Here is a 27,303-nt window from a genome sequence, read left to right as displayed (position 1 = left end):
TTTGGTGAAATTTTATTTTAAAGAACGTTTGATTCCTTTTAACTCGTGTACATTAATTTACGGTGTCCGACACGCTGGTCCATTACATTTTTTTCCCAGTTCCTTACAAAAGTAAGCACGTAGCGGAACGTTAAACATAAATAAAACGAACAATTCTACAAAGCATAACTTAGTGGAGCGGATGTATATACAAGCGTATTGCTGCTATCTTATCTTATAAGATCATTTATGGTTAGGCGCGAGCGCAACCGGCCGACGACACAAGCACAGAGATCACACTTTCGATGACGTGTCCATCCCTTTTAAACGGAGCTAAAGTGTATGCCGGTGCGCCAGTGGAAGTACACGTTTGCTTTTATAAAGTCCCAGTAGGCCGTCATGTGGAAGCCGATGTTGGAGTACACGAATACGTACTCGCTCAGCGCAAACAGCGAATAGATGCCCGGCTCGCAGTTACTGTTGTGGCGCACGAAAAAGTACACCGCGAACAGTATGGAAGCCACATTCACCACCAGCAGTCGGCGCTTGAAGCGCAGCGATTTACGCTCCGCCAGCGTAAGCATCTCGTCGGCGCGCGTTAGTCGGTTGATGAGCACCACCAGATGCATGTACAGTATGGAACAGATCACAAAGGCACTGAAACAAAATTTGTGAATTTCTGGAAGCAAACATAGGTATTGTGCCCGGTTAGATTGACTGTGATCTAAGTTAACGGAGGTTAATTGAAAGAGGTCAGCGCTATGAAAGCGGCTGGAGACCTGGGTAACTATGACAATACTCACCATAGTTGCTGCTGGAAGTCCATAAGCTTAAACCGACCAGCGTGCTTAACTCGACGATGTTTAAAATACACGCTAGGTAGGCCCACTCTTTGCGATGCTTCCGTGCCAGCAGCGTTAGGTGATGGTTTTTGTACAGGAATGCAATCGCGTACCGGAACGGAGCGTGAAACAGTACCGAAAACTGCCACACGAACCGTTGCGGCTGGTAGTTACCGATCGCCGCCGATAGCGAGGGCAGGAAATTGTACACCAGACAGTGGGTCGCATTCGCCTGTTCGAAGTTGTAAAGCAGCGACCAGATGACGCAGAATAGAAAGCCCGCCACCGGCAGCATAACCGTCCCAACGGCCAGTTTACCGAACCGGACGCGGAATGTGCTTCTCCGGAGGGTGCCACCACCACCAGTATCGCTCACATCGGGATCCACGAGTCGCTCGTACTGCGGTAACATTTCCACTGGCGCAAATGGTGGTCCAACACAGTTTTTGTCGAGTGGTTTTGGTGCCAACTGTTTACACAAACCATTGCATTTTCCGTTTACCGCATATGTAGATCAATTCTAGCACAAATTTGCCGATATCACAGTGTGTTGCGGCATGTCGCTGGTACGGGGCGAAACGAAAGTAAACAAACAGACGTCTACGCAAGGAGTGTCAAAATCAAGGGTGACAATGGGATCCGTGATGGTCATGATTGAAGATTTTATTTTATTATGTTTCTAATTTACTTCAAGACGTTACCGAGTTCGACCATGGGAGCAACACCGTGCTGTCAAAAAAGGGCGGCCTTTTTAAAAAACGGAATCAGTTTGCCTGATGATTGGCTGTGCTTTCGTTACGTGAATAACAATGAAAAAGTACGATATGTAACGTACCGTGAAGTTCGAAACACTCCAGGTCAAACGTTCAGTCAAAGTGTATCGCGTGTTGAAACGTGTGCCATCCAAGGAAGCTACTGCTATAGGAGATAAAATGATAAGAAACGTTCGATATGGATCAGCTAAACGGGCGGTATGCAGCTGATGTTTATTCAAAATTTCTACTCGTCGTGGATACCTATATAAATAAAGGATATAAAGTTCTGGTACTCACATACGGACATGGTCCAAAATAAAGCATTTTAAGCAGGTCCGAGAGGAATGATTGTTCAGAAAAAAATCCGAGTACGAGTCCGAGAAAACCTTAAGGATTAGATTGAGTATCAATACGACGAAGACAAAGTTCATGCTTGCCGGAGGCTTTGATCGTGATATGACTTACTTATGGTAGAGATTATCACGGAGACGATTTCTCGAGTTCTGTTCCTTGATACGATCGTTACTTTGGACACCGACACATTCTGGAGTCTAAAAGTTATGCGAAATCGCACTATCGTAGAGCGAATTACCCTCGCCAGACTCCGGTGGAAGGCTAGTCACGTGATAAGAATGACACCGTCGTCTTTTTAGGTCGTCTAGATGGACAGAGGAGACGTAAAGCTGGGATGGAATGATGGCGTTGATGCGTCCCTCAGAAAGACCGGCATAATGGGATTGGTTGTTGACAACACTCGACCGTGAGCGCTTTAGAAGACTCGTGCAGCAATATAGTCCCAGTGAAGCGGTTTTAACGTCGGATAAGTAAGTAAGATTTAATACTTCTTTGCGCAAAGCCGCAGGAAGGGGTGCCAGTATGTACTAAAAAGTATTTTTTTTCCATTTCGACTTTTCATAACTATTGGAACTGATTTTACATTACTCACTATTTTTCACCTTTCCGTCTAACAAGTTGTATCCAAAGTCATCTTTAACGAAAAAGAAACGAAACGTCACACGTTTTTAAGTTATAGTCCTAATATATTTCCTTTAATCACGCACGCAATAGAACAATGTTTAGCGAATGAGAATCATTGCATCAATAAAGTATAGATAGGTTTCCCTTGAAAGGATACGCGTTCGCATTTTCAGGCGGTAGATCTTGTTTTAGATTTTTATTTCTGCCACCACACACAAACACACACACTCACTCACATCAACTTATCAATACGATCGAGTTTGCTTTTTTGTTGCGGATTTATTAGACACAGTAGGCGGCTGCATTTGAGATGAGTGGAAGGGGTAGGGGGGAAGAAGTAAGTTGCACAAGGGGTTGTGTTGTCACGATCATCATCATACGACAGTAGATAGAAGCGATTTAACTAGAATGCTTCTGAGCTCGATACTCTCTGATCCACTTTTGGATGCGCTCCTTCAGTTCCGTTGCTGTAAAGCAAAAATATGGGAAGAACCCCAATTCATTAAACCATTCTGGCAGGTATGGAAGCACCCAAGAAGAAGAAACTCTTACCGGGCTTCAGCATATCTTCCGTAAGCGGTTGGCGGTTGAACGGATCGGTGCTGCTGTTTAGCAGGTGCCGCGTAATGATCGCCCGGTCCATAATTGTACCGGACGGCAGGATGACCGGATCCGTCATCAGCGTATCCATCAGCGGGTCCTTAAAATCGTCTGGCGCTTCTGCGAACTCATCGGCATTCTCCTGATTTTTCACATAGATCTCCGCTGCCTTATGGATCAGCTTCCGGAACTCGTCCACGTCTCTGTGCGAACGGATACCGATCCGTTCTACGCGGTTTGCCGCATCCTCGAAGAATTGCTTCTCGAACGAACGCTCATCGGCAGCCAGCGCGGCCGCAAACTCATCACAACTCAGATGCAGATAGATGTCGACCAGCTGTCCCAGCAGGCGCCTCGGTTCCCACCCATACTTGTGCGGATGGCGTACGCGCAGATCGTTACATTTCGGACCGCACAGCTGGTGCAGGTTGTAGTTCAGCATCGAGCTCAGCCGGTCGATCAGCTCCGGGCGCAGGAACGGTTCCTTAATGTCGATCGTCATGTAATGGAACATGTCGACCGTTTCCCGTGCCAGGGTGAGATACGACCGGCACTGGCGTTCGTCCTGCACTAGCTGCCGCTGGCGGCTCTGTTGCGCTTCCTGCGTCAGCGCATTCCAACCGGCATCGTCCATCATCAGTACCTGTGTTTCGTGGATGCGTTTCAGATACTCCAAACACTCGTCCAACAGATACGTCGTGTCGTTGAGGAAGAAGTTTACAAACTTCACGAACTGTTTGCCACTTTTTGATTCGTTTACAAACGCCTGACGATGCATTGCGCTTTCCCAGAGACCCTTAAATAGATGACTTATGTGATATCTGTGGGAGGAAAATCACATTAGTATTACAGTAAACCCCCTTGAGGCTCTTGCTTGTTCTAACCTACCTTATCGTAAATTTGTCATAAAATTCAGTACTTTGTCCCGTCGTTTCGATATCCGTATAAAACTTCATAAGTGCACTTACTAACGCTGTCTGAGCAAGTTCATGATTGATAATCTAGCGTAAAAAAGAAATACCCGATTAATTTCTCCATCCAGCAGACACGTTTTCTACCAGACTTACCTGCAGATACAGCCTTTGCGAGGTGGTCTGTATGGTTGGAGAAGTTACGAACAGGACCTCTATCAGTTTGGCAGTGATGTAGGGATTCTTGATCAGCTGCGGTGCACATACCAGCGTCAGAATCCAGGTGATGATTGAATTGTCGACATAATCGATCACGCTGATGCTGTGTCTGTATTGTGGAGAGAGATAAATACTAGAATGAATCTATTTCCTATCCGCTTTGCTGTTAACTTAATTTGAATTATACGTACTGCATGCAGAAGAGTATAAAGTCAGCAATATCCTCGATGTACCATTCGGGCAGGGCGGAAAAGTTATCGCTCGCCACCAGCGTCGATGGATGCTTCTGGTTGGTGAACGGTCCATCGATCGGGCGGTTCTCGATCTGATACAGCATATATTCGCACACGGTCGAGTAGAATTGCATGCAGGCGCTCAGCACGTTGGGATCGATGATGGCAATGTCGCAGCTTAGCTTCGCCTTCGACAGTTTGTTCATCTGGCTAACGCAACGATCGCGCACCTGCTTGTTGCGCCGTGCCAGCGGTGTGTTTTCCCACTGCGATTTGGTCGCGTTCAGTTCGTCCACCATGCGCTGCAACTCTTTCGTCGCACGCAGCAGCTTGTTGTAGCGCTGGATCGCCGGGATGATGCCGAGATGGTGCGCATGCAGCGTCAGAAACCAGCAGTGCGTAACGAACTTGTGCTGCTCCCAATCCTTCACATCCTTCAGCGTCACCAGCCAGTCGGTATACTCCTGTGACGAGAATTTCAGCTTCGTTTCATCCTCAATCTCGACCAAACTTTCCGGATGGTGCGGGTAGAGTGGATCGATGCGCGACAGATTAATCTTCACCGACAGTAGTTGCAGCACGGACATGAAATTTAGCATGAACCCATCTTTGGCGAGAAACCGATCGTCCGCATTGTACTGGATGCGTTTCGCATTTGACTTCAGTATGGCGGCGATATAGTTTAGCATTTCGAACCGGCTGTACTGGTTCGAGAGCAGCACCAGGAAGATCGAGTGCAACACCTTGCGCGTGTTGCTCAGTATCGAGTGGAACGAGTTCGCGAGCGTACGATCGCACACGTTATCCGAAAAGTGATGGCTGGCGAACTTGGGGTTCTCGTCCAGCATCACGGACAGTGACAGGAACGGTGCGAGATACGATACCTTCGATATTTCCCGCGCGAAATATTTGTCCGGCGTGAACGCGGTCAGGAAGATCTTGTGCTCCACGATCAGCAGACAGATCGGATGCGCATTGTCAACGCGCGTTTCAATCAGCTCCTTCAATCGATTTAACGGATCGGCCACGATGTTTTCATTACAGATCGCATTCTGCATATCGATAAACAGATCGTCCAGCACCGCGTTAAAGATGACGCGAAAATCTTCCTCACCGTCCGATTTGCGACTTTCCGCCATGAGGTTGGACATGAAGTCGGACGACACTTTGTTCTCGTACATTAGCGTCAGCAGAGGTGATTTCTCCAATGCGGTGCTACCCGTAGCTGGTGATTTATTACCGCTAATAACCGCACTGCTGGTGGCACTTTCGCCACCACTACTACTACTACTGCTTCCCGGCGGTTGGCAGAAGCTTTGGAAGGTATTTTTCAGTACCAATATTGCGTACTTAAGCGTATGTTGCCGTATCACCGCCACCACATTCGGCAGTGTTTCGGCGAGATACATTTTTTTGCTTTTCTTCACCTTCGTATAGCTGTAGAGTTCCTCGTTCGAGCGCAAGTAACAACCGATAAGATATTCCAATGCCGCTACACGATTGTTAGCGAATGCTTTCATCGACGGCTTCGACGAACAGTACGCGGGTGCATCCTCTTCCGGCTGCATCTCGATGTCGATGTCCATCGGAGTGGCGGTGGTACTGCCAGCGGCGATGCCACTGCCACCACCGCGTCCCCGACTAATCACAACCTCGTCCAGCATAATCGGTTTCACCTTTTTGCTCGGGATCGTACTCCAGCTGTCCGACAGGCGGCCACCATCGCTATCCTCTCCGTGCGACTCGATCAACTTGCCGTAGTAGATGCCTTTAATCACTTCGGTGATCACATCCGCACAAAACTCACCATATCGCTGCCGTTCTAACATTTCGAGCGCATTCTCCAGTATGACCGATTCGATCGTAAATCGTGAATTGGAGTAACGTGCTTTACTGTTTATCTTCATGATGCGCAACATGATCTGTAACAGCTCATCCTGCGCCGACACACGGCTGTCCTGTTCGCTTTGTGCTTTCGGCTCGAGAGTACCGTCGAGACCAATATGATGATCTCCTCCTGGTTTTGTAGAGCTATGGTCTGACGAGGATCGCTTTTTGAACGACCATGCGTTGGCTGTTGCGCTGGTCGCCGTTGGAACCACGGCCGGTATTGGCTTCTTGCGTGTTGTTGCGTTCGTCGTTGATGCTGGAACTGCCACCTGCAGGGAACGCAGTTTCTGTTGCTGTTGAGATTGTTCCGCTACCTCCAGGCCCAGCATTAGCGAGGCTTCGATTGTATTCGGTAGAATCATATCAGTTTTGGGGTCGGTGCTGCTATTGAGACTACTGCTGCTTCCGACATTATCGCTGCTACTGCTTTCCATCGTTTCCGATTTATCCGAAACAATCGGTGCGATGCTGGTTGGCATTTGTTGGGAGTCGGCTACTTTTTCTACTATCGCTACTTCTGCGGTTGATGCTGCTGCTGGTGCTGTGACAGAGCCAGTGCTACTAGTAGTGGCGTCGGATATCGAGCTGGTATCCGTTTCCGTGGAGGATGGACCATTATTGTTGGCGGCATTCTTCGTATTTTTCGCACCTAACTTTCTTAACCTTCGTGCCCTTATCTGCGAAAGATTGAAGAAAAAGACAAAATGAAAATTTAGAAACGATACTTCCATTGTAAAATCCCTACAATATTTTCAATGCTAGAACTTCCGTCACGTGCTTGCACTGCGCTATGAATGAACGATAACAAACGTTTAAGCTTTTCTTCGCTACGCACTGTGGGTGCTTCTAGAATAAAACAAGCACTGATGTAAACAAGATCGGTTCTATCTGTCCGCTTGCTTCCCTACGGTTTTGGTGTGGTAAAAAAATATGACACAGTTGTGTGGATTTTCCCGTCGCAATAAGAAACACCCCATAAAACAAGAAGCACATTCTTGAGCACGCAGCACTCGGTGCAGACAACCAATACAGACGATAGAAGCGACAGCAAGACCTCATTTTTTCTCCGCTTAATTTTCCCGGACGCATTTTCCAACTTGATCTTTGTTCCGGGTTGTGTGGATGCGTAGCCTTGACTGGGTACGGCACATTCATTAACCGCCTACTGATGGTCGACAATAAACATTTTGCTTTGTTGGACGTGTACGTATGGCGAAACGGTTTTGTGAACAGAAATACATCGGTAAATCATAGTCACCATCGGCTGGCTTATAAGCTAGCTGCAAAAGTTGGCTCTAATTGATCACGCCGCTCAAGAGATCGGTGTGTGTAACTAGCGACAGACCGTGCATAGCTGGTGCTGGTGTTTTCTTTTGTATTTTTGGATTATCTTAACATCGCCACATCGCCAAAGCACGGGATCCACGGGAGGCAGCAATGTGTCTCGTATCGCTTGGTGGTGGCATCACTGTAGCCGCGCTAGTAGTAGTGGTAGCATAAAAGCAAAGCATCCTCTCTCATCGATGGATGGGTAATGTGATCCGGTTCTTTGTTTCGTGTTCGACCACAAAGTAAAAATCAATGATATGTTGATGTCGAACATATGAGCCACGATCTTGTATCACCGGAATCGTAATTATGCGCTAATGCCTTCGCCATTTCTTTTAAAGCAATTAAGAAGCACTCAACGACAGTGCACGACTGTATACAGAGGACCAGTTCTCCTTCAGGGCGGAGAGATCAGCAAGCCTTGAGGAAACTATTGAGGGCCAAAAACCTTCGCACAAAAAATTACCTCTTCCGGTGTTAGCTCCATTGCGTTGCTGGCAGTTTCTGCTCACAAAACTATCACTTTTGGCGGCTTTCGTTTCACTGGCACTTGTTTTGCACTAATAGGAATATCCGATAGTTTTCACTTTTCACGCTATCCGTTCTTTAGGAGCCTCAGAGCCACCAGACTGCTGGCAATGATGAAAAGTTTGATATTTTCTTTCCTCCTTTCACCACACCAACACCTCTCCGTCAGACGAAGGACGTTTTTCTTTCGCTACCTTACTTCATTTGGAAATTAATCGATTTGACGACACAAGAAACGATGGAGTCAGGGCACAGGGGGCTATGACGCGTCAACAATGCATTGAGCAAGGTGCAATTTACCTACAATGATGGAACTTCAATCGCACCCATCAAAAAAGGCTTCGTTTCGTTAGCGCACTAAAATAAATACTCCAACGCACTTGTGCGGACGAGCTGGTGGCGACAGAATAGCTTATAACTCGTTTTCAACCACAACTGGGTTACCTTCACGTTTTTCTTTTCGTGCAGCGCGTGTGATTGAGGAAAATGAATGATATTCGCGACGATTCAAGACGGATATCACCATGAAATGAAGAAATTGGTGTTGCGTTGGTATCTTCTTTCCACAGAGTGGATTTACGATTGGACAAGTGAGAATGATACGTCAAAAAGTACCGTTGTCAGAGTCCGCTTTACATTGGGTAAACTCGTAAGTTCACCCGGATTCTGGTGATGCTGTATGGAAATCGCCTTGAACGGTTTTGAAACGGTGTTGAGGTGGTTATATAATCGTTCTTTTTTGCAAAGTATTTACCGTTTTTTTTGGGAAGGTGTCAAGAGTGAAAATGTGCGTGAAGGATGTTTATTGTTTATGATAAACGTTGAAATGTTTCACCAATCTACAACTTGCTGTACCCTGGCATCATCTGCCGGTGTGGTGTAAAGTCCAATGTGATGTATCTGTACGGTGTAGGACGGTCAATGTCATTTTGACGGTTCAACTCACGTCAAAACTCAGCGCACGAAAGGAACACACGAGTTTTCACAAACGTACAGCGTTGGGAAAACTGCACAAATTTCGTGAAACCGTGCAAAGGTCCGCCCTGTGACGCCGTGTGTTCAACTTAGCCTCCTAAAAGACCCCGAAAGAACTGCTGTCACAGCATGGGTAACGTGTTGGCATCCTCGAAACCGATTGCTGGGCCCGGCGGTCTGCCACCGCCGATGCCCACAGAAGCGCTCACGTCGGTCGGTGATGGTGCCGGTGCACCCGATAAAGCATCGGGTGATGCAAAACCATTAGAAAATCCCGGGACGATGGAAGAACTACACAGGAAATGTAAAGGTAAGTGTGGTTGTGTTTCGGCAGGTCGATCAGGTTTGGGTAATTTCCCAAGTATGCTCATGTCGTGTATTGCATAACCACCGAATATTGACAGTTGCGTTTACATGGTTTATGTTTTTTCTTCATTTTTTTCTTTAATGCGCCTGCTCGCGTGCGTGCTGCTCGTGCCGCATTTCATCATTCGGGATGTACTGGAACTGGGAGTTCAGATGTGATGCCCACAAACTTTGAAGGAGCCAAACTGATGATAAACAAGGGCTTAAGCAACCATTTCCAGGTCTCACATACGATTAATCTGAACTCTTCGAATACTAGCGGTTATCGCTTTGGTGCGATGTACGTTGGCACCAAACAACTTTCCCCAACGGAAGCATTTCCCGTCGTGCTTGGTGATATTGATCCGTCGGGAAATCTAAACGCAAACATCATTCATCAAGTAACACCGAATGTTCGGTGCAAATTCGCATCACAGGTATGACGAAATTCGAACTAATTGTGTCGTGGAAGTAATGGAAAACGGTTAATATATTCTTCATCTACACTTTCAGATCCAAAGCAGCAAAGTAACGGCGGCACAACTTACGACAGATTATAAGGGACCAAACTATACAACTTCGCTCACCGTCGGCAATCCAAATGTCATTAATAATTCGGGCGTTATGGTCGCGCATTACCTACAGGCCATTACGAACCGACTGGCAATGGGTGGAGAGTTTGCCTATCAGTACGGACCGGCAGTTCCCGGTGGACAGATTGCTTTAATGTCTGCTGCAGCCAGGTAAATTGTTTTGCGGGTTTTACGCCCATCGGTAGAGTGATTATATCAATTGTGTTCTAATTTCCATGTACGCAATTCAAAGGTACGCAACGGATCTGTACACATGGTCCGGCACGGTTGGTGCAGCAGGAGTGCATCTTTGCTACTACCAGCGTGCCAGCGAGCAACTTCAAATTGGAGCGGAAGTAGAAACCAATTTCCGGATGCAGGAATCTGTCGCCACCATTGGCTACCAGGTGGACCTGCCAAAGTCGGACCTAGTGTTCCGGGGTATGGTGGACAGTAACTGGACGGTAGGAGCGGTCCTAGAGAAAAAGTTACAACCATTACCCTTCACCTTCGCGCTCAGTGGTATGCTGAATCACACTAAAAATCAATTCCGACTCGGGTGTGGGTTGATTGTGGGCTAGGTGCGTTAAACTCTAGTGAACCGAATAGAAGACATATTGAAGGCGATCAAAGTAAGCATTTCCTGTCAAATTCCGACACATTCTTATAACTGGACTGGGAAAAACAAACGAAACCTGCAAGAGAATAGCAGTAATTTCGTACGCAAACAGCAAAGAAGAAAGTTAGAGAAGAGCTACACCATAAGGCTGGATAGGGAGACTAAGGGATTTATAGTTGGCAAGGTTATCAACAATATACATAGTTGCTGAGCAAAGATGGGCGAACCACTGTGCACTGTGTGTTGTACAGAAAAGAAGGTTTACATAGAGTTTATAATCGGCCCAACATCCCTGTCCAGCACTGCCGAATCCAATATCTGTGCGACACAAACCCGTTTCCTCTGTTTCACATGCAATGAAAATGTTGGTAGTATTGCGTTTGTGACTGCCTGCGCCATAGTGTATCATCAAGAAATAAATGTTTCATTAATGCGAGCCACAAATTGAAGGAGAATCATCCTTGTACCGGAAAGCACCCGGGGAACAAAACATTCAATTGGATAAATATGCTGCGGCAATTTCTTGTATCAACGCCTACTTCGAGCTGAGTTAAAGGAAAAGGGCGTATATAGTGGCGGAGGGGATGTTGTTTGTTTGTTTACAAGATATTTTACAATGGATGATTTTTTTTATTAAAATCGGTTAAAATCTTTACCAATTATTGTTTTCAGCTTTTTGTTTGCACTTTATTTCTTTGAGTTTATGAGGCGTCACTCCAACTTCTGCTCACGACCATCACCTGGCCCCACGTGTATGGGGGATAGTATGGCGGCTCTTTTGTTTGCATTGCATAGCATTGATTTGTTTGTATATTTGTCGTCTTACCACTTCAGCATGGGACGTCTTCATCGTAGCCGTGTTTGCTTAGCTGTTCGAATACAGTTTTTATGTTCCATACCTATATCATTACGATCGCACCTGGTTAGTCTGTGCACATTTGCGCCGTCATCACGGCGAGAGGCTCGAGTTCTTTTGCTGACATCAGGTCAAACTCGGTTACGAAGTAGTAGAAATGTTTATAGCAGGTGTTTACGTGCGCTTCCTGCGGCGTTTGGAGAAGGGAGTAAAGTATGCTTTAGGTGTATTTATAAGTCTTACATCATTTACACGCTACAATTACTTACTGCGCCAATACTGAAAATCCTATCGAAATGATGAATGTACACGTGCACAAACACCCGAAACAGACGGGTCAGGATTTTTTTGCACAAACTCGGAAACGTTTTAGGAAATGGCACATCGGTCGATACGGGGAACAGTGTTTCGTTGTTGATCTGATTCTCTACCCAATCCATCAACAGCTCGATGTACCGTGGGGCCGGTAACTGTATCGGTTTCTTGTAGGTTTCTCCATCTGCCCACAGGTATTCATACTTTGCACCTCCGCTCATCGTCGGACAGGTGGTTTCGTTGCAGTACTCCGATATGGTGCCGTAGATGAGATTGATCCGATTGAAGAAGTCCACCACGTGGACCGCAAGCCAATCGTTCATGTTCTCGCCCGCCGGAAGCCTTACCACCTCCTTCAGATTGATACCCGACTGGAGGCTGGCGTTGGCTTGCTTGTGCAGCGAATACCGGATCGTGCCCTGGGTAAACCGTTTCTTCGGCCGGAACGTTTTCTCCCGTTGAAAGAATTCCAAAAACCCGTTCAGTGCCATTCTCGATTGTCGTAGTTTCGCCACAATTAAGCTGTTTGTTCGCGTCTTCGTCTATAACTCGGCAGCTGCTGAACGATCAATAAACGGGTAAGCCCGAGCTAAAACACTATCGGCCAGTCGGAATCCGATTAAACGGTCATGAAAATTCCTTTTTTGGGTCCCATTCTGTCTGGCACTTTCCCGCTGCACACAGCTCCACCTGTCCTGCCAAAGTAGGCCTCGACACAACAAACAACTACCATCAGTGTTGAAAACCGATTATCGCGCTTGTTTTGCACACACAGAACCTTCGGAAGCCTTACCAGCTCTTTTAAAGTCCGCGTTTAATCGGATCTCCTGCGTACGCGCTGCGTATTATACAATATCCAAATGGGGTTTAGAATTTCTCGCGACCAAACATGCCAAGAGTTGTGTGTGTTTTTTGCTCGTTGCTGATGTTTGTGCCTGCCCGACTGAGATCCCATCTGTCAACGGTGCAAGCTGTCAGTGCAGTAGCCATTTTGACAGCTCATTTAGGAAAAGAATTTTGCAACGCACCGCTGCGGAGAAAGTAAATTTTGGTTAATTCTTTACTGCCGACCGGTAAATACAGGTCGTAAGTATAGTTTGCCGCATGGATTAGCCACGAGGCAACCGGTTCCCGGTGGGGAATTAGGGCTTGGTACGCAACGAAATAGGTTATTTCGGTCTGATTGCGTGACCAGAGCCGACGTGCTGAGCGCTACGCTGACGTGCTGTTGACGAAAGTGTGCGTGATCGGGTGTCCATTCGTCAGTGTGTGTTTGCGTGCGCGAAGGTGAGATAGTGTAGGTGAGATGTGCAGTGTTTGTTGTGAATTGTGCGGATATAAACATCAACATAAGCTATCCAAGTAGGATCACATCCGTTGGTCAGTGCTTGGCAGCATTTATGGTTCGCGCGCACAACAGTAACGAACAGAAGAAAGAACCACCGCTGGTGGGGTTGGTTTAGTTATATGTACCTGTAACCACAAAAAAGCATCATGTCGATGGTAAAAGTGCTTCTGTTTGTAAACGGGCTTAAATCCCGAAACAAGGATGTACAGAACAAAGCAATCAAGGATCTGTCGCTGTACGTTAAGACGGAGCTTCGCGAAACTCCGGACGATATGTTCTTCGAGGATTTCAACCACCATATCTTCGAGATGCTCACAAGCCCGGATAACAATGAAAAAAAGGGAGGAATATTGGCTATCGGTAACTATTCGGACTTCCAAGTGCGCCTTGTTTTGGGACCTCGGTATTCTCAATCCATGTGTACCTTTTTTTTGATTATTTGTAGATTGTCTCATCAACGGTGACGTCGTGAATACAACAAACAAAATTTCCCGGTACTCGAACAATCTGCGCAACCTATTACCCGTCAGCGACGTTTGCGTGATGGAGTTGGCAGCGACGGTTCTGGTAAAGTTGGCCCTGCTGCCCGGCTCGAATGGTGCCAGTTCGTTTGAATTCGATATTAAGCGTGCCTTCGAATGGCTATCGGAAGACCGGGTGGAAAACAAGCGTCAGGCAGCGGTATTGGTGTTGCGCGAGCTCGCTGTTGCCATGCCGACCTTTTTTTATCAACAAGTTGGAAGTTTCTTTGATCATATATTCGTCGCAATAAAGGATCCAAAGGCGGCCATCCGGGAAGGGGCGGGCCAGGCGCTCAGGGCCGTGCTCATCCTGACGTCGCAGCGCGAAGGAACGAAGCAAAACAACAATACCCAGTGGCATATGAATTGTTACGATCAGGCATTCGAATGTTTGCGGGATACGGTAGGACGAGAAAAGAATTTGAATCGAGATGATCGTGTGCACGGTGCGCTGATCGTGTTCAAGGAAATACTGCGCTGTTCGCACGCGGCCTGGGAGAAACAGTACATGAAGCTGGATAATTTAAATGTCGACCAGAAACGATCGATACGTGGACAGAAGGATGAGGAGGGCCGTCGGTTTATGCCACGTATTCGGGTGCCTTTTATGGAGAAACTCGGCAACCATACGGGGCACGGTTCCGCCAGCTACAGCTCACGCTACTATGATGTCGTGACGGATCTGAAGTTTTTCCGCCAGAACAACAGTGTGCAGGAGTCTGCACTTTACAGAGCGTTAGTGAGGGAAAAGTACGACACTATCTGCCAAGCTGTGCTGGATCAGCGCAGTTCAAAATCTCCCTACGTTATTCAGACACTGCTGGCAATTTTCCCGCGCTTGGCAGCGTTCAATCGGGAAGAGTTTGTGCGGCTACATCTGCGCACGGTGGCAAACTATTTGCTCACCTTGCTAAGGAGCAAGGAAAAGGAACGCAATGCCGCGTTCATATCGCTCGGGTACATTGCTGTGGCGGTTGAGAAGGAAATCGAACCATACACGAAACGCATCATGGAGTTAATTGGCAGTGCGTTGCCACCGAAAGACACGCCAAGCAAACGGAAAACCCCGGTCGATCCATCAGTGTTTATGTGCGTTATGCTGCTAGGGCACGCCCTTAAAGGTGGTATAACCCATGAAGTTAAGGAGATTGTAGCGCCCATGCTGTCGACAGGTTTAAGTCCGGCGTTGATCATCTGCCTGCGGGAACTGTGCGAAACGGTACCGCTAGCACAGCCCGAAATTACTGCCGGTCTGCTGAAGATACTGTCCTACGTGCTAATGAACCGCCCGTTGCCACAATTTATCGTCCCCAAGTCCCACTCGGTTGTGTCGCCCGCCTTTTTAAGCACGCTGGAACAGCAACCGCAGCCACAACCAATACAGCAGCAAGTGCACGATACGGCTACGATCGTCTTGGCATTGCAAACGCTAGGCACATTTAGCTTCGAAGGATGCAGCTTGCTACAATTTGTACAGCGCTGTGCCGATCACTTTCTCAACAGCGAGCAGCAAGAGATCCGCATCGAGGCGGTGCAGACGTGTACGCTGTTGTTAAAATTAGCGCTCCAGGCAGCGGACAGCAATGGGAATGATGTGTCCGAAACGCTCACACAAACACTCAGCTCGGTGCTGGAGAAAATCCTAGTCGTCGGCATCACGGACGTGGATCCGGCTGTGCGATTGAGGGTGCTTAAATCACTTGACGAAAGCTTCGATACACAGCTGGCCCAACCGTGGTTTCTTAGCTCGCTGTTAGTGACCATTCATGATGAGGTGTTTGAAATACGGGAGCTTGCGATCATCATTATTGGCCGGCTATCGACGATAAATCCGGCGTACGTGATGCCAAGTCTGCGTAAAACGATGGTACAACTGCTGACGGAATTGGAACACTCGGGTGTTAGCCGAAATAAGGAGCAGAGTGCGAGAATGTTGGACCATCTGATCGTGAGTACACCACGGTTGGTAGCGTCTTACATGCGCCCGATACTAACGATCCTCGTGCCGAAGCTAAAGGAACCGGATCAGAACCCGAGCGTGGTGTTGAACGTTCTGCGCGCAATTGGGGATTTGGCCGAAGTAATAGGCGGTCATCATGTGCTGCAGAAATGGTCAGACGAGCTGCTGCAGCTCCTGCTCGACATGCTCAGTGATGCGGGTTCTACGGAAAAGCGTGCTGTTGCACTATGGACATTTGGGCAGCTTGTCAGTGCCACTGGGCAAGTAGTGGTACCGTACAACAAGTATCCGAATCTGATTGACATACTGATAAACTTTTTGAAAACCGAGCAGCAGCTGTATGTCCGGCGGGAAACGATTCGAGTGCTTGGACTGCTTGGCGCACTCGATCCTTACAAGCATAAGATGAACCGTGGCTTGATCGACAGTCAGACGAGTGCAAACATCCTAATTTCGGTCGACACGAAAAGCGATGAACCGACCGACCTTTCCACATCGGAAATGCTAATTAACATGAGCACACAGCTGGACGAGTACTATCCGGCGGTGGTAATATCGACATTGATGAAAATTTTACGCGACCCAACCCTATCAAACCATCATCTCAGCGTTGTGCAGGCAATCACATTTACGTTTACCAGTCTGGGCATAAAGGGAGTGCCGTACCTTTCGCAGGTGCTGCCCTGTCTGCTTCGGAACATCGTAACAGCCGAGATGAGCCTTAAGGAGTACCTGTTTCAACAACTCTCCACGCTGATATCGATCGTGAAGCAACACATTATCGGCTTCATGGACGATATCTTCGAACTGATCAAGACGTTCTGGACCACCGGTGGTGGCGGTGGTCAGGGCGTTGGTACGTCATCGTCAACGGCATCGGCCGCATCCCTGCAACCGACCATCATTAATCTGGTGGAAAAGATTGCCATTGCGTTGGGCTGTGAGTTTAAAGTGTATCTACCTCAGCTGATGCCGCAAATATTGCGCGTCCTGTTACACGACACCTCGAAGGATCGTGCCGTCACCGTGAAGCTGCTCGGTGCCATGCGCAACTTTGGCAACAATCTGGACGACTATCTGCACCTGATCATACCAGCGATTGTGAAGCTGTTCGAACCGCTTGACATTCCGCTGAACGTTTCCATTACGGCGCTGCAAACGATCAACTATCTTGCCGAAGTCCTCGATTTTACCGATTTTTCTTCCCGCGTCGTACATCCGCTGGTGCGCGTGATCGACAATTATCCCGAGCTAAGGCCCGTTGCGCTGACGACACTCTGCTCGATCATGATACAGCTGGGGCGCAAATATTTGGTGTTTGTGCCGCTGGTAAATCGAGTCATGATTAAGAACAAGGTACCGTCGGTGGAATACACGAAGCTGCTGACCAAGCTGCAGAACAACAGCACGCTTGCGATGGACGATGAGTTCCGCATACGGCAGGCAAGGAACCGGAATCGGGAAATTTCGCTACCGAGCGATAGCACGATCAAGAAGTTCCCCGTATCGATGTCCGATCTCGAAGCAATGTTTAAGGCGAATCGGCGCGTCTCCAAGGACGATTGGTTGGAGTGGTTACGGCGGCTAAGCATAATACTGCTGAAAGAGTCGAAAAACCCGGCGCTGCGATCGTGTGCAACGCTGGCCCAAAATTATCCTCAGCTGTTGAAAGACCTGTTCAATGCGGCATTCGTGTCTTGCTGGTCGGATCTATCGGACAAGTTAAAGCAAGACCTTGCGCACAGCCTTACGCAAGCGCTGACGGTACAGGACCTGCCGGAAATTACCCAAACGGTACTGAATTTAGCCGAATTTATGGAACACTGTGAAAGCTATCCGCTCAAGATCGATTCGAAGATTTTGGGCGAACGCGCGATGGAATGTCGGGCGTACGCGAAAGCCCTCCACTACAAGGAGGAGGAATTCCATCAGACGCAGGATCACCACCAGTCACTGTTTGAGTCGCTCATTCTCATAAACAACAAGCTGCAGCAGAAGGAAGCGGCCGAAGGGTTGCTGGAGTACGCCGGACGGCACCGGTCCAGCGCAGAGGAAATGAAGGTTCAAGTGCGCTGGTACGAAAAGTTGCACAGCTGGGAACAGGCACGAACGCTTTATTCGGAAAAGCTAAAAACTAACCCGAACGACCTCGAATCGCGACTGGGTGAGATGCGTTGCCTGGAAGCGTTGGGTGAATGGTCCGCACTGAACGCCGTAACGACGGATAACTGGGATACACTGGGATCGGAGGGACAGAGCAAAGCGGGTCGATTAGCGGCTGCTGCCGCGTGGGGTTTGCAAGACTGGGAAGGTATGCATCGGTTCGTACGCTGCATTCCCGAGGACACGCAGGATGGCGCCTTCTACAGGGCCGTGCTGGCCGTACACAATGAGCAGTACGAGGTCGCGCAAAGTTTGATCGATTCGACGCGCGATCTGCTCGACACGGAGCTGACCGCTATGGCGGGTGAGTCGTACGAGCGGGCATACGGTCCGATGGTGTGCGTGCAGATGCTAGCCGAGCTGGAGGAAGTGATCCAGTACAAGCTGATCCCGGAGCGACGTGAAACGATCAAGTCTATGTGGTGGGACCGGTTGCTGGGAGGACAGCGTCTCGTCGAGGACTGGCAGCGTGTGATTCAGGTGCACTCGTTGGTGTTGTCGCCGAAGGAAGACATCCGTACGTGGCTGAAGTTTGCCTCGTTGTGCCGCAAGAATGGTTCGTTAAAGCTATCCGAAAAAACGCTTGTAATGCTGCTTGAGCACGATCCGATGCAGAACCTGGGTGAGCCGCTTCCGATCGATAAACCGCACGTAACGTTCGCATACACGAAGCATCTACATATGGCCGGGTACGTGAAGGAAGCTTACGACCATCTGAACCGCTTTGTGGCGTCTTTCAGCCCGCAGGCCTTCACCGCCAGTAGCGGAGCGGGTGGGCAGGACGATTTGAAGGATGAGAACCGGCGGCTGTTGGCCAGATGTTTCTTGAAGCTGGGCATGTGGCAGAGCAGTTCCACCAGTGGCAATCTGCTGAAGGAGCATCTGGTGAACGGGATTCTCGTATGCTACAGCCGAGCTACGAAGCACGATCCGAACTGGTACAAGGCGTGGCACAATTGGGCGTACATGAACTTTGAGGTGGTGCAGGCTAAGAAGCAGCAGGAAGAGTACACCAAAAATCCGGGCAGTGCTGCCGAGCGGACGCTGATTAAGCATTACGCCGTACCAGCGGTGCGTGGCTTCTTCCAGTCGATCAATCTCTCCCAGGGCAATTCGCTGCAGGACACCTTGCGGTTGCTTACCCTCTGGTTCGATCACGCCCAGTACGAGGAAGTTTACGAAGCGCTGGTCGAAGGAATGCGTGTAATCGATAAAAACACGTGGCTCCAGGTGATACCGCAACTGATCGCACGAATCGACACACCGCGCAATTTGGTCGGACAGCTGATTAACTATCTGCTGACGGAGATTGGCAAAACGCACCCGCAGGCCCTGGTGTATCCGCTTACGGTGGCATCAAAGTCAGCACCGGGCACCCGCAAACAGGCCGCTCACAAAATATTGAACAACATGTGCGAACATTCGAATACGCTCGTCAACCAGGTACTGCTGATCAGCGAGGAGCTGATTCGGGTGGCCATCCTGTGGCATGAACAGTGGCACGAGGGACTGGAGGAAGCGTCCCGACTGTACTTCGGGGAGCAGAATATAGAAGGCATGTTTGCGACGTTGGAGCCCTTGCACGCTATGCTACAGCGCGGACCGCAAACATTGAAGGAGTCGTCGTTCAACCAGGCATACGGACGTGATTTGTCCGAAGCACAGGAATGGTGTAGAAATTATAAGGTAAGTCTTGCTCTTCCCATGGTACATTCTGCAAATTAGAAAACACAGATATTTTCTTTTTGGCTTATGAAATGCTTTGGAGTGTCTACTTACTTGCATACTTTACCGGACAAGTTCGTGAGACACATTTCGTTCCAAAGTTACTGGCCGAAAAGCGGGGGATCCCGACGTTCGATGATTAGACATTTTGTTGCACATTATGAGAAACGTATCGATTTTGTTCTAGCTTCAACAGTCCCGCCTCTATGATGCCCACCGGTCCTTCAGGTTGCCCTCAGAGGTGCCCAATGTAGGTCAAACAATTTGTTTCTCAAGCCAGCAAACGGCAGACTAAAACTGTGCATTTCATCGTAATCATACATTGCTCCAATTATTATTTTTTTTTTAATTCGGAAAAATCCATCTCATCCAAAATAGCGTGTGTGCCATCGAAAATACCACGATAGACGACGATCTCAACTCTCTACTTATCTATTTCCAGAGTACGAAAAACGTGCGCGATCTAAACCAGGCATGGGATTTGTACTACCACGTATTTAGGCGCATTTCGCGCCAGCTGGTGCAACTCACCTCGCTGGAGCTGCAGTACGTTAGCCCGAAACTGCTCGCCTGTCGCAACCTGGAACTGGCCGTTCCGGGTAGCTATACGCCCGGTCAACCATTGATTTGTATCGCCAGCATCGAAACGAACCTCACGATTATCAGCTCGAAGCAGCGGCCACGGAAGCTGTGCATTCGGGGTTCGAATGGTAAAAACTACATGTTCCTGCTGAAAGGCCACGAAGATTTGCGCCAAGACGAGCGTGTGATGCAACTGTTCGGGCTGGTAAACACGCTACTGCTGAACGATCGCGATACCTTCCGGCGCAATCTAACGATTCAGCGGTATGCGGTGATACCGCTCAGCACTAACTCGGGTCTGATCGGTTGGGTACCGCACTGTGACACGCTGCACAAGCTGATCCGCGACTATCGCGATTCGAAGAAAATGATGCTAAACATCGAGCATCGGATCATGCTGCGGATGGCGCCGGATTACGATCACCTGACGGTGATGCAGAAGGTCGAGGTGTTTGAACATGCGCTGGAACAGACGAAGGGTGACGATTTGGCCAAGCTGCTCTGGCTGAAAAGCCCATCCTCGGAGCAGTGGTTTGATCGGCGCACCAACTACATCCGGTCGTTGGCGGTCATGTCGATGGTCGGGTACATTCTGGGACTCGGCGATCGCCACCCTTCGAACTTGATGTTGGATCGGTTGAGTGGAAAAATTCTTCATATCGATTTCGGTGATTGTTTCGAGGTAAGTGTTCCAAACCTAGCATTTTAAAGTATACCGTGATCACTGATGACGTTCGCTCTCTTCCCATTCCGTTAGGTCGCTATGACACGAGAGAAGTTCCCGGAGAAGATTCCCTTCCGTCTGACGCGTATGCTAATCAACGCGATGGAAGTGACCGGAATCGAAGGAACGTACCGGCGCACCTGCGAGAGCGTTATGCACGTGTTGCGACGCAACAAAGATAGCTTGATGGCGGTGCTGGAAGCGTTCGTGTACGATCCGCTGCTAAATTGGCGTCTGCTGGATTCGGACCGGTTGCGTCGATCGAAGAATGCGGGTGAAATGGACAGTGGGTCGGATAGCATACAAGAGGATTCACTGTTGAGCTACAGCGCCAGAAGAGACGCACGTTTAAATGAGCTAAATGCGGGTGGTGGCGGTGCATCAGCCACTGTGAACGTTCCTTCCGGCAGTGGAACTGGCGCTATTCCCGTTCCAAGCGCATCCGGTGCAGCGGCTCCTGCTGGAGGTGATGCACCGGATGGGAATTTCCCTGTCGTGCAGAATCCGGTCGATGTGACGAATAAAAAAGCCCGTGCTATTGTGGACCGTGTGAAGGACAAACTGACCGGTAAGGATTTCGGTAAAGCAGAGCCAGTAGCCGTCAATCGGCAGATAGATTTGCTGATTCAACAAGCGACGAGTAACGAAAATCTTTGCCAGTGCTACATAGGATGGTGTCCATTTTGGTAAAGGGATCCTTACGATCAGGGTAAAGCAAGCGTTTCGCAATCGTTTCATTGATGAATAAGAATTATATTATTTGTTTATATAATTATAGCCATTGCCGCAAATTTTTTGCAAATCATGAATATTCATTCTGAGTCTGAATTTGTTGGCATCATTTTTTGCCACCACGGCGACGCAAGGACCAAATTGATGCTGTAAAGATAAAATTTCATTTCTTCGAGGCAAAATGTTGCGGTCACGGCTGTATATTACTACGCAATGTGTTTATGTTATGTTGTCGTTGGCGCGAGATACATTTGTATAGTTTTTGCATTAGAACTAGACACCGCAGACGCGGCGGATAAATTTTGTCCGTTGTTTCTCTTTTCTGTAAATAAGTTTGTGATGATGTGATTTCTGCCGTTTTTGAAGTGTTCTGATCTTCCTTTGCTTTTGTTTTATATAACATTTACATTAGTTTCGTGTCTTACACTTGCTTGGAATGCGTAGTTTGAACGCCGGGTAATTAAATATAACGTATTACAAACTTATTAGAATGAAAAAAAAAAAAACAAAATAAAAAGACGTTAATACGCAAATCACACGTGGCAAAAAGGATTTATTACTAAACCAATTACATTACAGCTTGCGTTATATGCTCGAATATATGGATTCAACGGCGCTCATGGCCACCACGATGATCGCGGTGATCCCGTTCTCGGCGATCGTTATCTCGCTGGGTGTCACGATCACGTGTCCGAGCCGGTTGGCGATCACGATCACGATCCCGTTCGCGTCTTTTGTCTGGAACCGTTTCATCGCGATGATGTCTTGAAAATTGTTGTTCCCGACTGCGATTGTAATCGTCATCTTGTTCCCGTTGCCGGTGCTGACGGCTGTCACTCTCGTTCGGGTGTTTTCCGGTGTATCTCTCACCCTTTCTTGACCGGTCATATTTATCGCGTGTTCCATCAACTTTTTCCGCTTCCTTGCTGTGCTGTTTTCTTTTTTCCGTACGATCGTCACGCTTACTCTTCGACTTTTGATCGGATTGTTTTTGTTTCTCAGATTTCTTCTGTTTTCTCGCAGCATTTTCCTTCTCTCTGTTTTTTCTTCGCTTCCGTTTGTTTGATTCTTTCTCCGATTCAGAGCTGCTGCTGGTGCTGGAATCGCTGGACGAAGAGGACGTATCGGATGATGAGCTGTCCGAATCCGAGCTGCTGGAATCGGAATCACTCGAGCCGCTCGATGCAACCGGTGCCGGCAATGGCTGAACGATTGGTTTCGGTGCATGCTTTAAAAATTCGCGCAACTCATCCGTCAACCCGCCGAGCCCAATCGAGGTGAAATAATTGATGGCAAAACGTGTGTTTTTCGGGTTGTCTCTCGGAAACAGGCCGGCGAATGGTTCCTGCAGTGTTGGATCTTTAAGCCGAGCGTTCAGCTTGAACAGTCCCATATACTCGGCAAGTTCTTGGAAAAGAATCTTGATGAATATGCGACTCGAGCTGGTGGTGTCCTCCTCGTTCAGTCGAATGCATTGCAATACATCCCACCCGATCGAGTCGGTAAACAATAGGTGGGCAAAGAATTTGCTCACATTGCGCAACCGATTTGTGTCCAGTCGGTGCGTTGTTGTGTACGTGTCTTGAAAGATCTGCTCGAACGGTGCGATGTAGATTTTGTTGATCATGCAGAACCGTTGCGCAAGAAGACCGTAAAATTTTTCGTACGTCCTTTGCTCGGCACAGCAGTCGAGGAACATGTGACAGAGTTCCTGTTCCTGGCCCGGTTTGAGCTCCATCTTCATTAGCTTGTGGGCGCATTCCTCGTAATCGAGACTGGAGTGGATCGTTAGATAGATGGTCCGTCGCAAGGCGATTAGATTTGTCTCGGTGTTATCGATTATAGTGTCCTGTTTTTTCTTGTCATCATCCCCCTCATCCGAATCGCTACCGGCTTCATCGTCATCCGAATCGCTATCACCGCTGGACGAGTCACTTTTATCGCCATCGTCGTCCTCTGCGTCGCTGCCAAGGATTTCTCGACTAATGTCTTTATATTTCGCTTCGTTTGCTTCATACTCTGGATCCACCTTAAAAACATCTGAAATGAGCAAAACACCATAATTCACTAAGACTGCAAGTTCTATCCGAAATAGTAAAATAAATTTCTTACTTAATATGTCCTGCGTATCAGTTGCTTCATCCAGCATGATGAGGTGCGTGAATTGATCATCTTCTTCCACCAGCTCAAGCGCATCAACTACAGCGGCATGATCTTTAAATCCGTCCTTCCGAATTTGAAACACCACCTCGATCATGTACTGCACGCGCTTGTCCAGCTTTCCTTCGTGCAGAATGTTTTTGAGCATTTCAAAAATTGCATTAATGCCCTTGCCAGAAACTTCCGTCAGCTTTTGGCCGACCTCCTTTAGGAACGCGATCGCCACCTCCACCGAATCATCGGTAGGATTTTCAACGAGCAGCGTTAAAATTTCCAGTGCAAGAATCTCGTGAGCCACGCGCTGGTTCACCAAGTGGGCTACGAACCGAGATGCCGAAAGACAGATCGATTTGTCGTTACGTCGGAATCCACGCTTGAACTGTATGACCAAGCGCTGCAACAGCAGTTCTCCTATGTTCGGGAACTTGGAGTTTATGATGGCGACCAATGCCGCATACACGTGCGTGAAGGTTGGAGATGCGGCCTGCGCTTGGATGATGGACCGGCAGAGCAAACCGCGTCCACGGATGATGTTTTCACGCAACAACTCTCGCGTAATTACGCCAATGTTGTCTACGTTTACCTTGTTGATAAACCCATGAATTGATTTCTTCAGTGCTTCCCACGAAATGCGCTGGTAGGCTGCCGAAGATTTATCTGTGATTTCCGCCTGCATCATACGCAACTTGGCCGGAGGTATGTACGCTCCACCCGTTTTCGACGTCAACAAGTCAACCGTTTTGCGGATGGCGGGCTTTTCGTTGCGAAGCAAAGACTCGTCACCCTCCTCCTTTCGTTCGGGTCTTGCCCGTTGTTCTTGACCTTCCTTTCTAGCATCTCTGGATCTTCCAGCTTCATTATCTCGGCGATTATTGCGACGTCGATCGCGCGAACGAGATCTTGACCGGGATCGCGAATAGGAGCGAGAACGTGAATAAGATCGACGCCGTCTTCGGTTTCCTCCGTATCGACGAGACCGACTCCTACTACGTGAACGGGATCGGGATCTAGACCGGGAGCGTGACGGTGTTCGCCTCCTTGAACGACTACGACGATGCCGTTCGTGTCTTTTACTGCGGGAGTCATATCTCCTGTCGATGTCGGAGTGCGAACGGGAACGAGAACGTGATCTTGAACGGGAACGATCCGAGGTCAGTTCGCCTTCCTCTATCGTGTCCTTACGCCGGGTGACGACCGATTTCAAACGGTTAGCAGGTGGACTGGCGCTTCTTGAGGAACGCTCGTTATCCGGTTGTTTTGTTGCTGCTGCAGCCTCCGCACCAATCACCGGTTTGGTCTCAACCTGTTCTTCAATATCGGGCATTGCGATACATAAAGGACTTTCAACACTTGCAAGGAATAGTTTCCGGCAGTAGCACAAATAATAGCTGAATATTTCACACACAATTCAAGCGTAAACAACCCGTGCTCTGTTGTCTGGCTACTGCTTTTTCTACCTGCAGTTGACGCTTGCTGTCAGGATATTCTGACAACCTGTCACAAATTGATAGCAAATGCGTGCAAAACTAATAAATTATTTTTTTTTTGCGCGGAGATGAGAGAATATTAAAATAAAAAAAAATTACACACATTTCCAATAAAGCTTAATAACCAATTATCGAAATTTAGGAGAGAGGAGAACGAACCAAAACATCCTCTAGAAGCAGTACGACCAGACCGTTCTTCATGCATAAAGAAAAATGGGCCTTTCTGGCAACACTGCTCAGAATGGTGCTGTAGTTTGTAAACAACCCAGCATCAGATCACCGCAAACGTGTTTCACATCACACTATGGCGGAGGAAAAGTTTCTTTTGCCGCCGCCCAAATTTCAGGACGAGGTTAAGAAAAGTCTCGGCAGTTTTAGCCGCCATCTGAATCCTCATTTCTCCACGCCAAACGGGATGCTGTTAACGCGTGATAAGCAACCGCCACCGATGTACGGGCCACGTGGTTCTACCGTTCCACCTCGGTTCCTGTACAATCCACGGAAACGGCCAGCGGAACCTCATGCACCGGACCATGTCCACAATCGGCAAGGGCAACCTGGGGCTTTTCAGAACAATTATCGTGCCAAATTCAAACACAACAATGGAGGTGGTGGACACAATCGATCAGTACGACCACCAAACAATGGGTTGGATAAAGAGGTTAAACCAGAATTGTTAGTTCTGGACTGGAAGCTGTGGTGCGAAGGATGTGATGTAAATTGTCGTTCGGAAGCAGAGTATCAGCAACACATTACAAACCACGCACCGTGTTCCGTGCCTGGCTGTAAGTTCGTTGGACATCCGATGATCATGAAGCGACACGAACGTCAAACACACAGGGACGAAAGAAATGCAAGTGATCCTACTGTAGGACCATCATCGGAAGAAATTGAACAATGGAAAGAAGAACGCCGGAAGCGGTATCCTACGAAACAGAACGTAATCCTACGCCAGCATGCACAGGAAGCACGGTTCAATCGTGGTGAACGTATTGAGGAGAATAAGGAACGTTTTCCCAATCGACATTCATCGACGAAAGGCGAATCTAATGAAAACGGCCAAAGGAAAGAGATTGCTCCGAATGGGAGAAACCATAAACGGTCAAGGGGCAGAAAAAGGTCAGCTTTTCCGGTAGCAGTAACGGCAGTTGAGAAAACCACGGGTAGAATCTTTTTTAAAGGAACGTCATCGTTGAAGGATTATAAAGATTCGTCAAAGAATGCCTTGGCTATGCTCGGGGACTACGGATCGGGCAGTGAAAATGATTCAGATGTAGAAGAACAGATGGAAGATAACATTGATCCGGTAAAAACGGTTAACGAATCCTTAGTGCAGCCGGAAAGTGTACTCAGCGATGGTGAAATAGTAGACGATGAAGTGATGAAAGGCGACAAGAACCATTGTCCGGATCAGTTTGAACGGGCTCCTGCTGAAATTGAAGAAAAATCGATATGTGAAATAGTAGACGATGAAGTGATGAAAGGCGACAATAACCATTGTACGGATCAGTTGGAACGGGCTCCTGCAGAAATTGAAGTAAAATCGATATGTACGGAAGATGTACCCAAAAAAGCAACGAATGTCATCAACGTTTCTACTCCACAAACTGCGAAAAATAATGTTCCGGGTGGATCAGCTCAAAACGTATTGTGCCGTCCAGTACCGAAAGGAGCTAAACAGGCTTCCAAAAGTGAGCACAATTTAAAAGGCAAAAATGTTGGTAAACCCAATCGACCATTATTGAACTATTCCAAACTTCGACGATCGAACCAGAACACAATGTTGGAGAAGTTGCTCGACACCGATATACGGCATGAGCGGAACGTGTTGCTGCAGTGTGTGCGACACGTACTGTTGAACAAATTTTTTGGAATAGGGCAAACGAATGAAGAAGATGTAGCTGCCGTTAGCGACGAAGTAAAGGAATAAAATATACGTTTTTATTGAATATAAT

General features: G+C 48.1%; 7 protein-coding genes across 7 annotated transcripts; 3 read left to right on the top strand and 4 right to left on the bottom strand.

Annotated features, from left to right (window-relative positions):
- Positions 1-302: 302 nt before the first annotated feature.
- On the bottom strand, positions 303-1,233 carry LOC128714181 (post-GPI attachment to proteins factor 2-like). Its single transcript, XM_053809057.1, has 2 exons — positions 783-1,233; positions 303-658 (listed from the first exon to the last, which is right to left on the bottom strand). Exons 1-2 carry the CDS (start codon positions 1,231-1,233, stop codon positions 303-305), a joined length of 807 nt encoding a protein of 268 aa, XP_053665032.1.
- A 1,720-nt stretch (positions 1,234-2,953) lies between these two features.
- On the bottom strand, positions 2,954-8,223 carry LOC128711897 (ubiquitin conjugation factor E4 B). The gene is made up of 6 exons (XM_053806786.1): positions 8,203-8,223; positions 4,476-7,084; positions 4,222-4,393; positions 4,043-4,155; positions 3,107-3,975; positions 2,954-3,021 (listed from the first exon to the last, which is right to left on the bottom strand). Exons 1-6 carry the CDS (start codon positions 8,221-8,223, stop codon positions 2,954-2,956), a joined length of 3,852 nt encoding a protein of 1,283 aa, XP_053662761.1.
- A 1,145-nt stretch (positions 8,224-9,368) lies between these two features.
- LOC128710786 (mitochondrial import receptor subunit TOM40 homolog 1-like) lies at positions 9,369-10,737 on the top strand. The gene is made up of 4 exons (XM_053805638.1): positions 9,369-9,549; positions 9,759-10,021; positions 10,098-10,327; positions 10,410-10,737. The coding sequence occupies exons 1-4, from the start codon at positions 9,369-9,371 to the stop codon at positions 10,735-10,737; spliced, it is 1,002 nt and encodes a 333-aa protein (XP_053661613.1).
- A 961-nt stretch (positions 10,738-11,698) lies between these two features.
- On the bottom strand, positions 11,699-12,437 carry LOC128713817 (MOB kinase activator-like 3). The gene is made up of 2 exons (XM_053808685.1): positions 11,901-12,437; positions 11,699-11,818 (listed from the first exon to the last, which is right to left on the bottom strand). The coding sequence occupies exons 1-2, from the start codon at positions 12,435-12,437 to the stop codon at positions 11,699-11,701; spliced, it is 657 nt and encodes a 218-aa protein (XP_053664660.1).
- Positions 12,438-13,440: 1,003 nt separating this feature from the next.
- On the top strand, positions 13,441-21,659 carry LOC128714011 (serine/threonine-protein kinase Tor). Its single transcript, XM_053808887.1, has 6 exons — positions 13,441-13,654; positions 13,740-15,142; positions 15,200-19,624; positions 20,106-20,927; positions 21,003-21,315; positions 21,421-21,659. Exons 1-6 carry the CDS (start codon positions 13,441-13,443, stop codon positions 21,657-21,659), a joined length of 7,416 nt encoding a protein of 2,471 aa, XP_053664862.1.
- Positions 21,660-22,308: 649 nt separating this feature from the next.
- On the bottom strand, positions 22,309-25,185 carry LOC128714012 (pre-mRNA-splicing factor CWC22 homolog). Its single transcript, XM_053808888.1, has 2 exons — positions 23,814-25,185; positions 22,309-23,741 (listed from the first exon to the last, which is right to left on the bottom strand). The coding sequence occupies exons 1-2, from the start codon at positions 25,183-25,185 to the stop codon at positions 22,309-22,311; spliced, it is 2,805 nt and encodes a 934-aa protein (XP_053664863.1).
- Positions 25,186-25,652: 467 nt separating this feature from the next.
- LOC128713947 (FMR1-interacting protein NUFIP1) lies at positions 25,653-27,278 on the top strand. The gene is made up of 2 exons (XM_053808821.1): positions 25,653-26,802; positions 26,887-27,278. The coding sequence occupies exons 1-2, from the start codon at positions 25,653-25,655 to the stop codon at positions 27,276-27,278; spliced, it is 1,542 nt and encodes a 513-aa protein (XP_053664796.1).
- Positions 27,279-27,303: the final 25 nt, after the last annotated feature.

Source organism: Anopheles marshallii, chromosome 3 (genome assembly GCF_943734725.1).
Source record: "Anopheles marshallii chromosome 3, idAnoMarsDA_429_01, whole genome shotgun sequence".
In the NCBI taxonomy this organism is placed as follows: Eukaryota; Metazoa; Arthropoda; class Insecta; order Diptera; family Culicidae; genus Anopheles; species Anopheles marshallii.
This window is presented reverse-complemented; position numbering and strand designations above follow the sequence as displayed.

What these genes read in the sequence shown, in the direction of transcription:
- LOC128714011 (XM_053808887.1), top strand. Translation starts at nt 13,441, where the DNA reads ATGTCGATGGTAAAAGTGCTTCTGTTTGTAAACGGGCTTAAATCCCGA. An exon ending in GGGAGGAATATTGGCTATCG is followed by an intron (nt 13,655 to 13,739) that starts GTAACTATTCGG and finishes GATTATTTGTAG; the next exon opens with ATTGTCTCATCAACGGTGAC. An exon ending in AATGGTGTAGAAATTATAAG is followed by an intron (nt 19,625 to 20,105) that starts GTAAGTCTTGCT and finishes ATCTATTTCCAG; the next exon opens with AGTACGAAAAACGTGCGCGA.
- LOC128714012 (XM_053808888.1), bottom strand. Translation starts at nt 25,185, where the DNA reads ATGCCCGATATTGAAGAACAGGTTGAGACCAAACCGGTGATTGGTGCG. An exon ending in TGATACGCAGGACATATTAA is followed by an intron (nt 23,742 to 23,813) that starts GTAAGAAATTTA and finishes TGCTCATTTCAG; the next exon opens with ATGTTTTTAAGGTGGATCCA.
- LOC128713817 (XM_053808685.1), bottom strand. Translation starts at nt 12,437, where the DNA reads ATGGCACTGAACGGGTTTTTGGAATTCTTTCAACGGGAGAAAACGTTC. An exon ending in GGATTTTCAGTATTGGCGCA is followed by an intron (nt 11,819 to 11,900) that starts GTAAGTAATTGT and finishes CAAACGCCGCAG; the next exon opens with GAAGCGCACGTAAACACCTG.
- LOC128713947 (XM_053808821.1), top strand. Translation starts at nt 25,653, where the DNA reads ATGGCGGAGGAAAAGTTTCTTTTGCCGCCGCCCAAATTTCAGGACGAG. An exon ending in AATTGAAGAAAAATCGATAT is followed by an intron (nt 26,803 to 26,886) that starts GTGAAATAGTAG and finishes CAGAAATTGAAG; the next exon opens with TAAAATCGATATGTACGGAA.
- LOC128711897 (XM_053806786.1), bottom strand. Translation starts at nt 8,223, where the DNA reads ATGGAGCTAACACCGGAAGAG. An exon ending in TGGAGCTAACACCGGAAGAG is followed by an intron (nt 7,085 to 8,202) that starts GTAATTTTTTGT and finishes AATCTTTCGCAG; the next exon opens with ATAAGGGCACGAAGGTTAAG. An exon ending in CGCAAAGGCTGTATCTGCAG is followed by an intron (nt 4,156 to 4,221) that starts GTAAGTCTGGTA and finishes TTTTTACGCTAG; the next exon opens with ATTATCAATCATGAACTTGC.
- LOC128714181 (XM_053809057.1), bottom strand. Translation starts at nt 1,233, where the DNA reads ATGTTACCGCAGTACGAGCGACTCGTGGATCCCGATGTGAGCGATACT. An exon ending in GACTTCCAGCAGCAACTATG is followed by an intron (nt 659 to 782) that starts GTGAGTATTGTC and finishes GTTTGCTTCCAG; the next exon opens with AAATTCACAAATTTTGTTTC.
- LOC128710786 (XM_053805638.1), top strand. Translation starts at nt 9,369, where the DNA reads ATGGGTAACGTGTTGGCATCCTCGAAACCGATTGCTGGGCCCGGCGGT. An exon ending in GGTGCAAATTCGCATCACAG is followed by an intron (nt 10,022 to 10,097) that starts GTATGACGAAAT and finishes CTACACTTTCAG; the next exon opens with ATCCAAAGCAGCAAAGTAAC. An exon ending in TTAATGTCTGCTGCAGCCAG is followed by an intron (nt 10,328 to 10,409) that starts GTAAATTGTTTT and finishes CGCAATTCAAAG; the next exon opens with GTACGCAACGGATCTGTACA.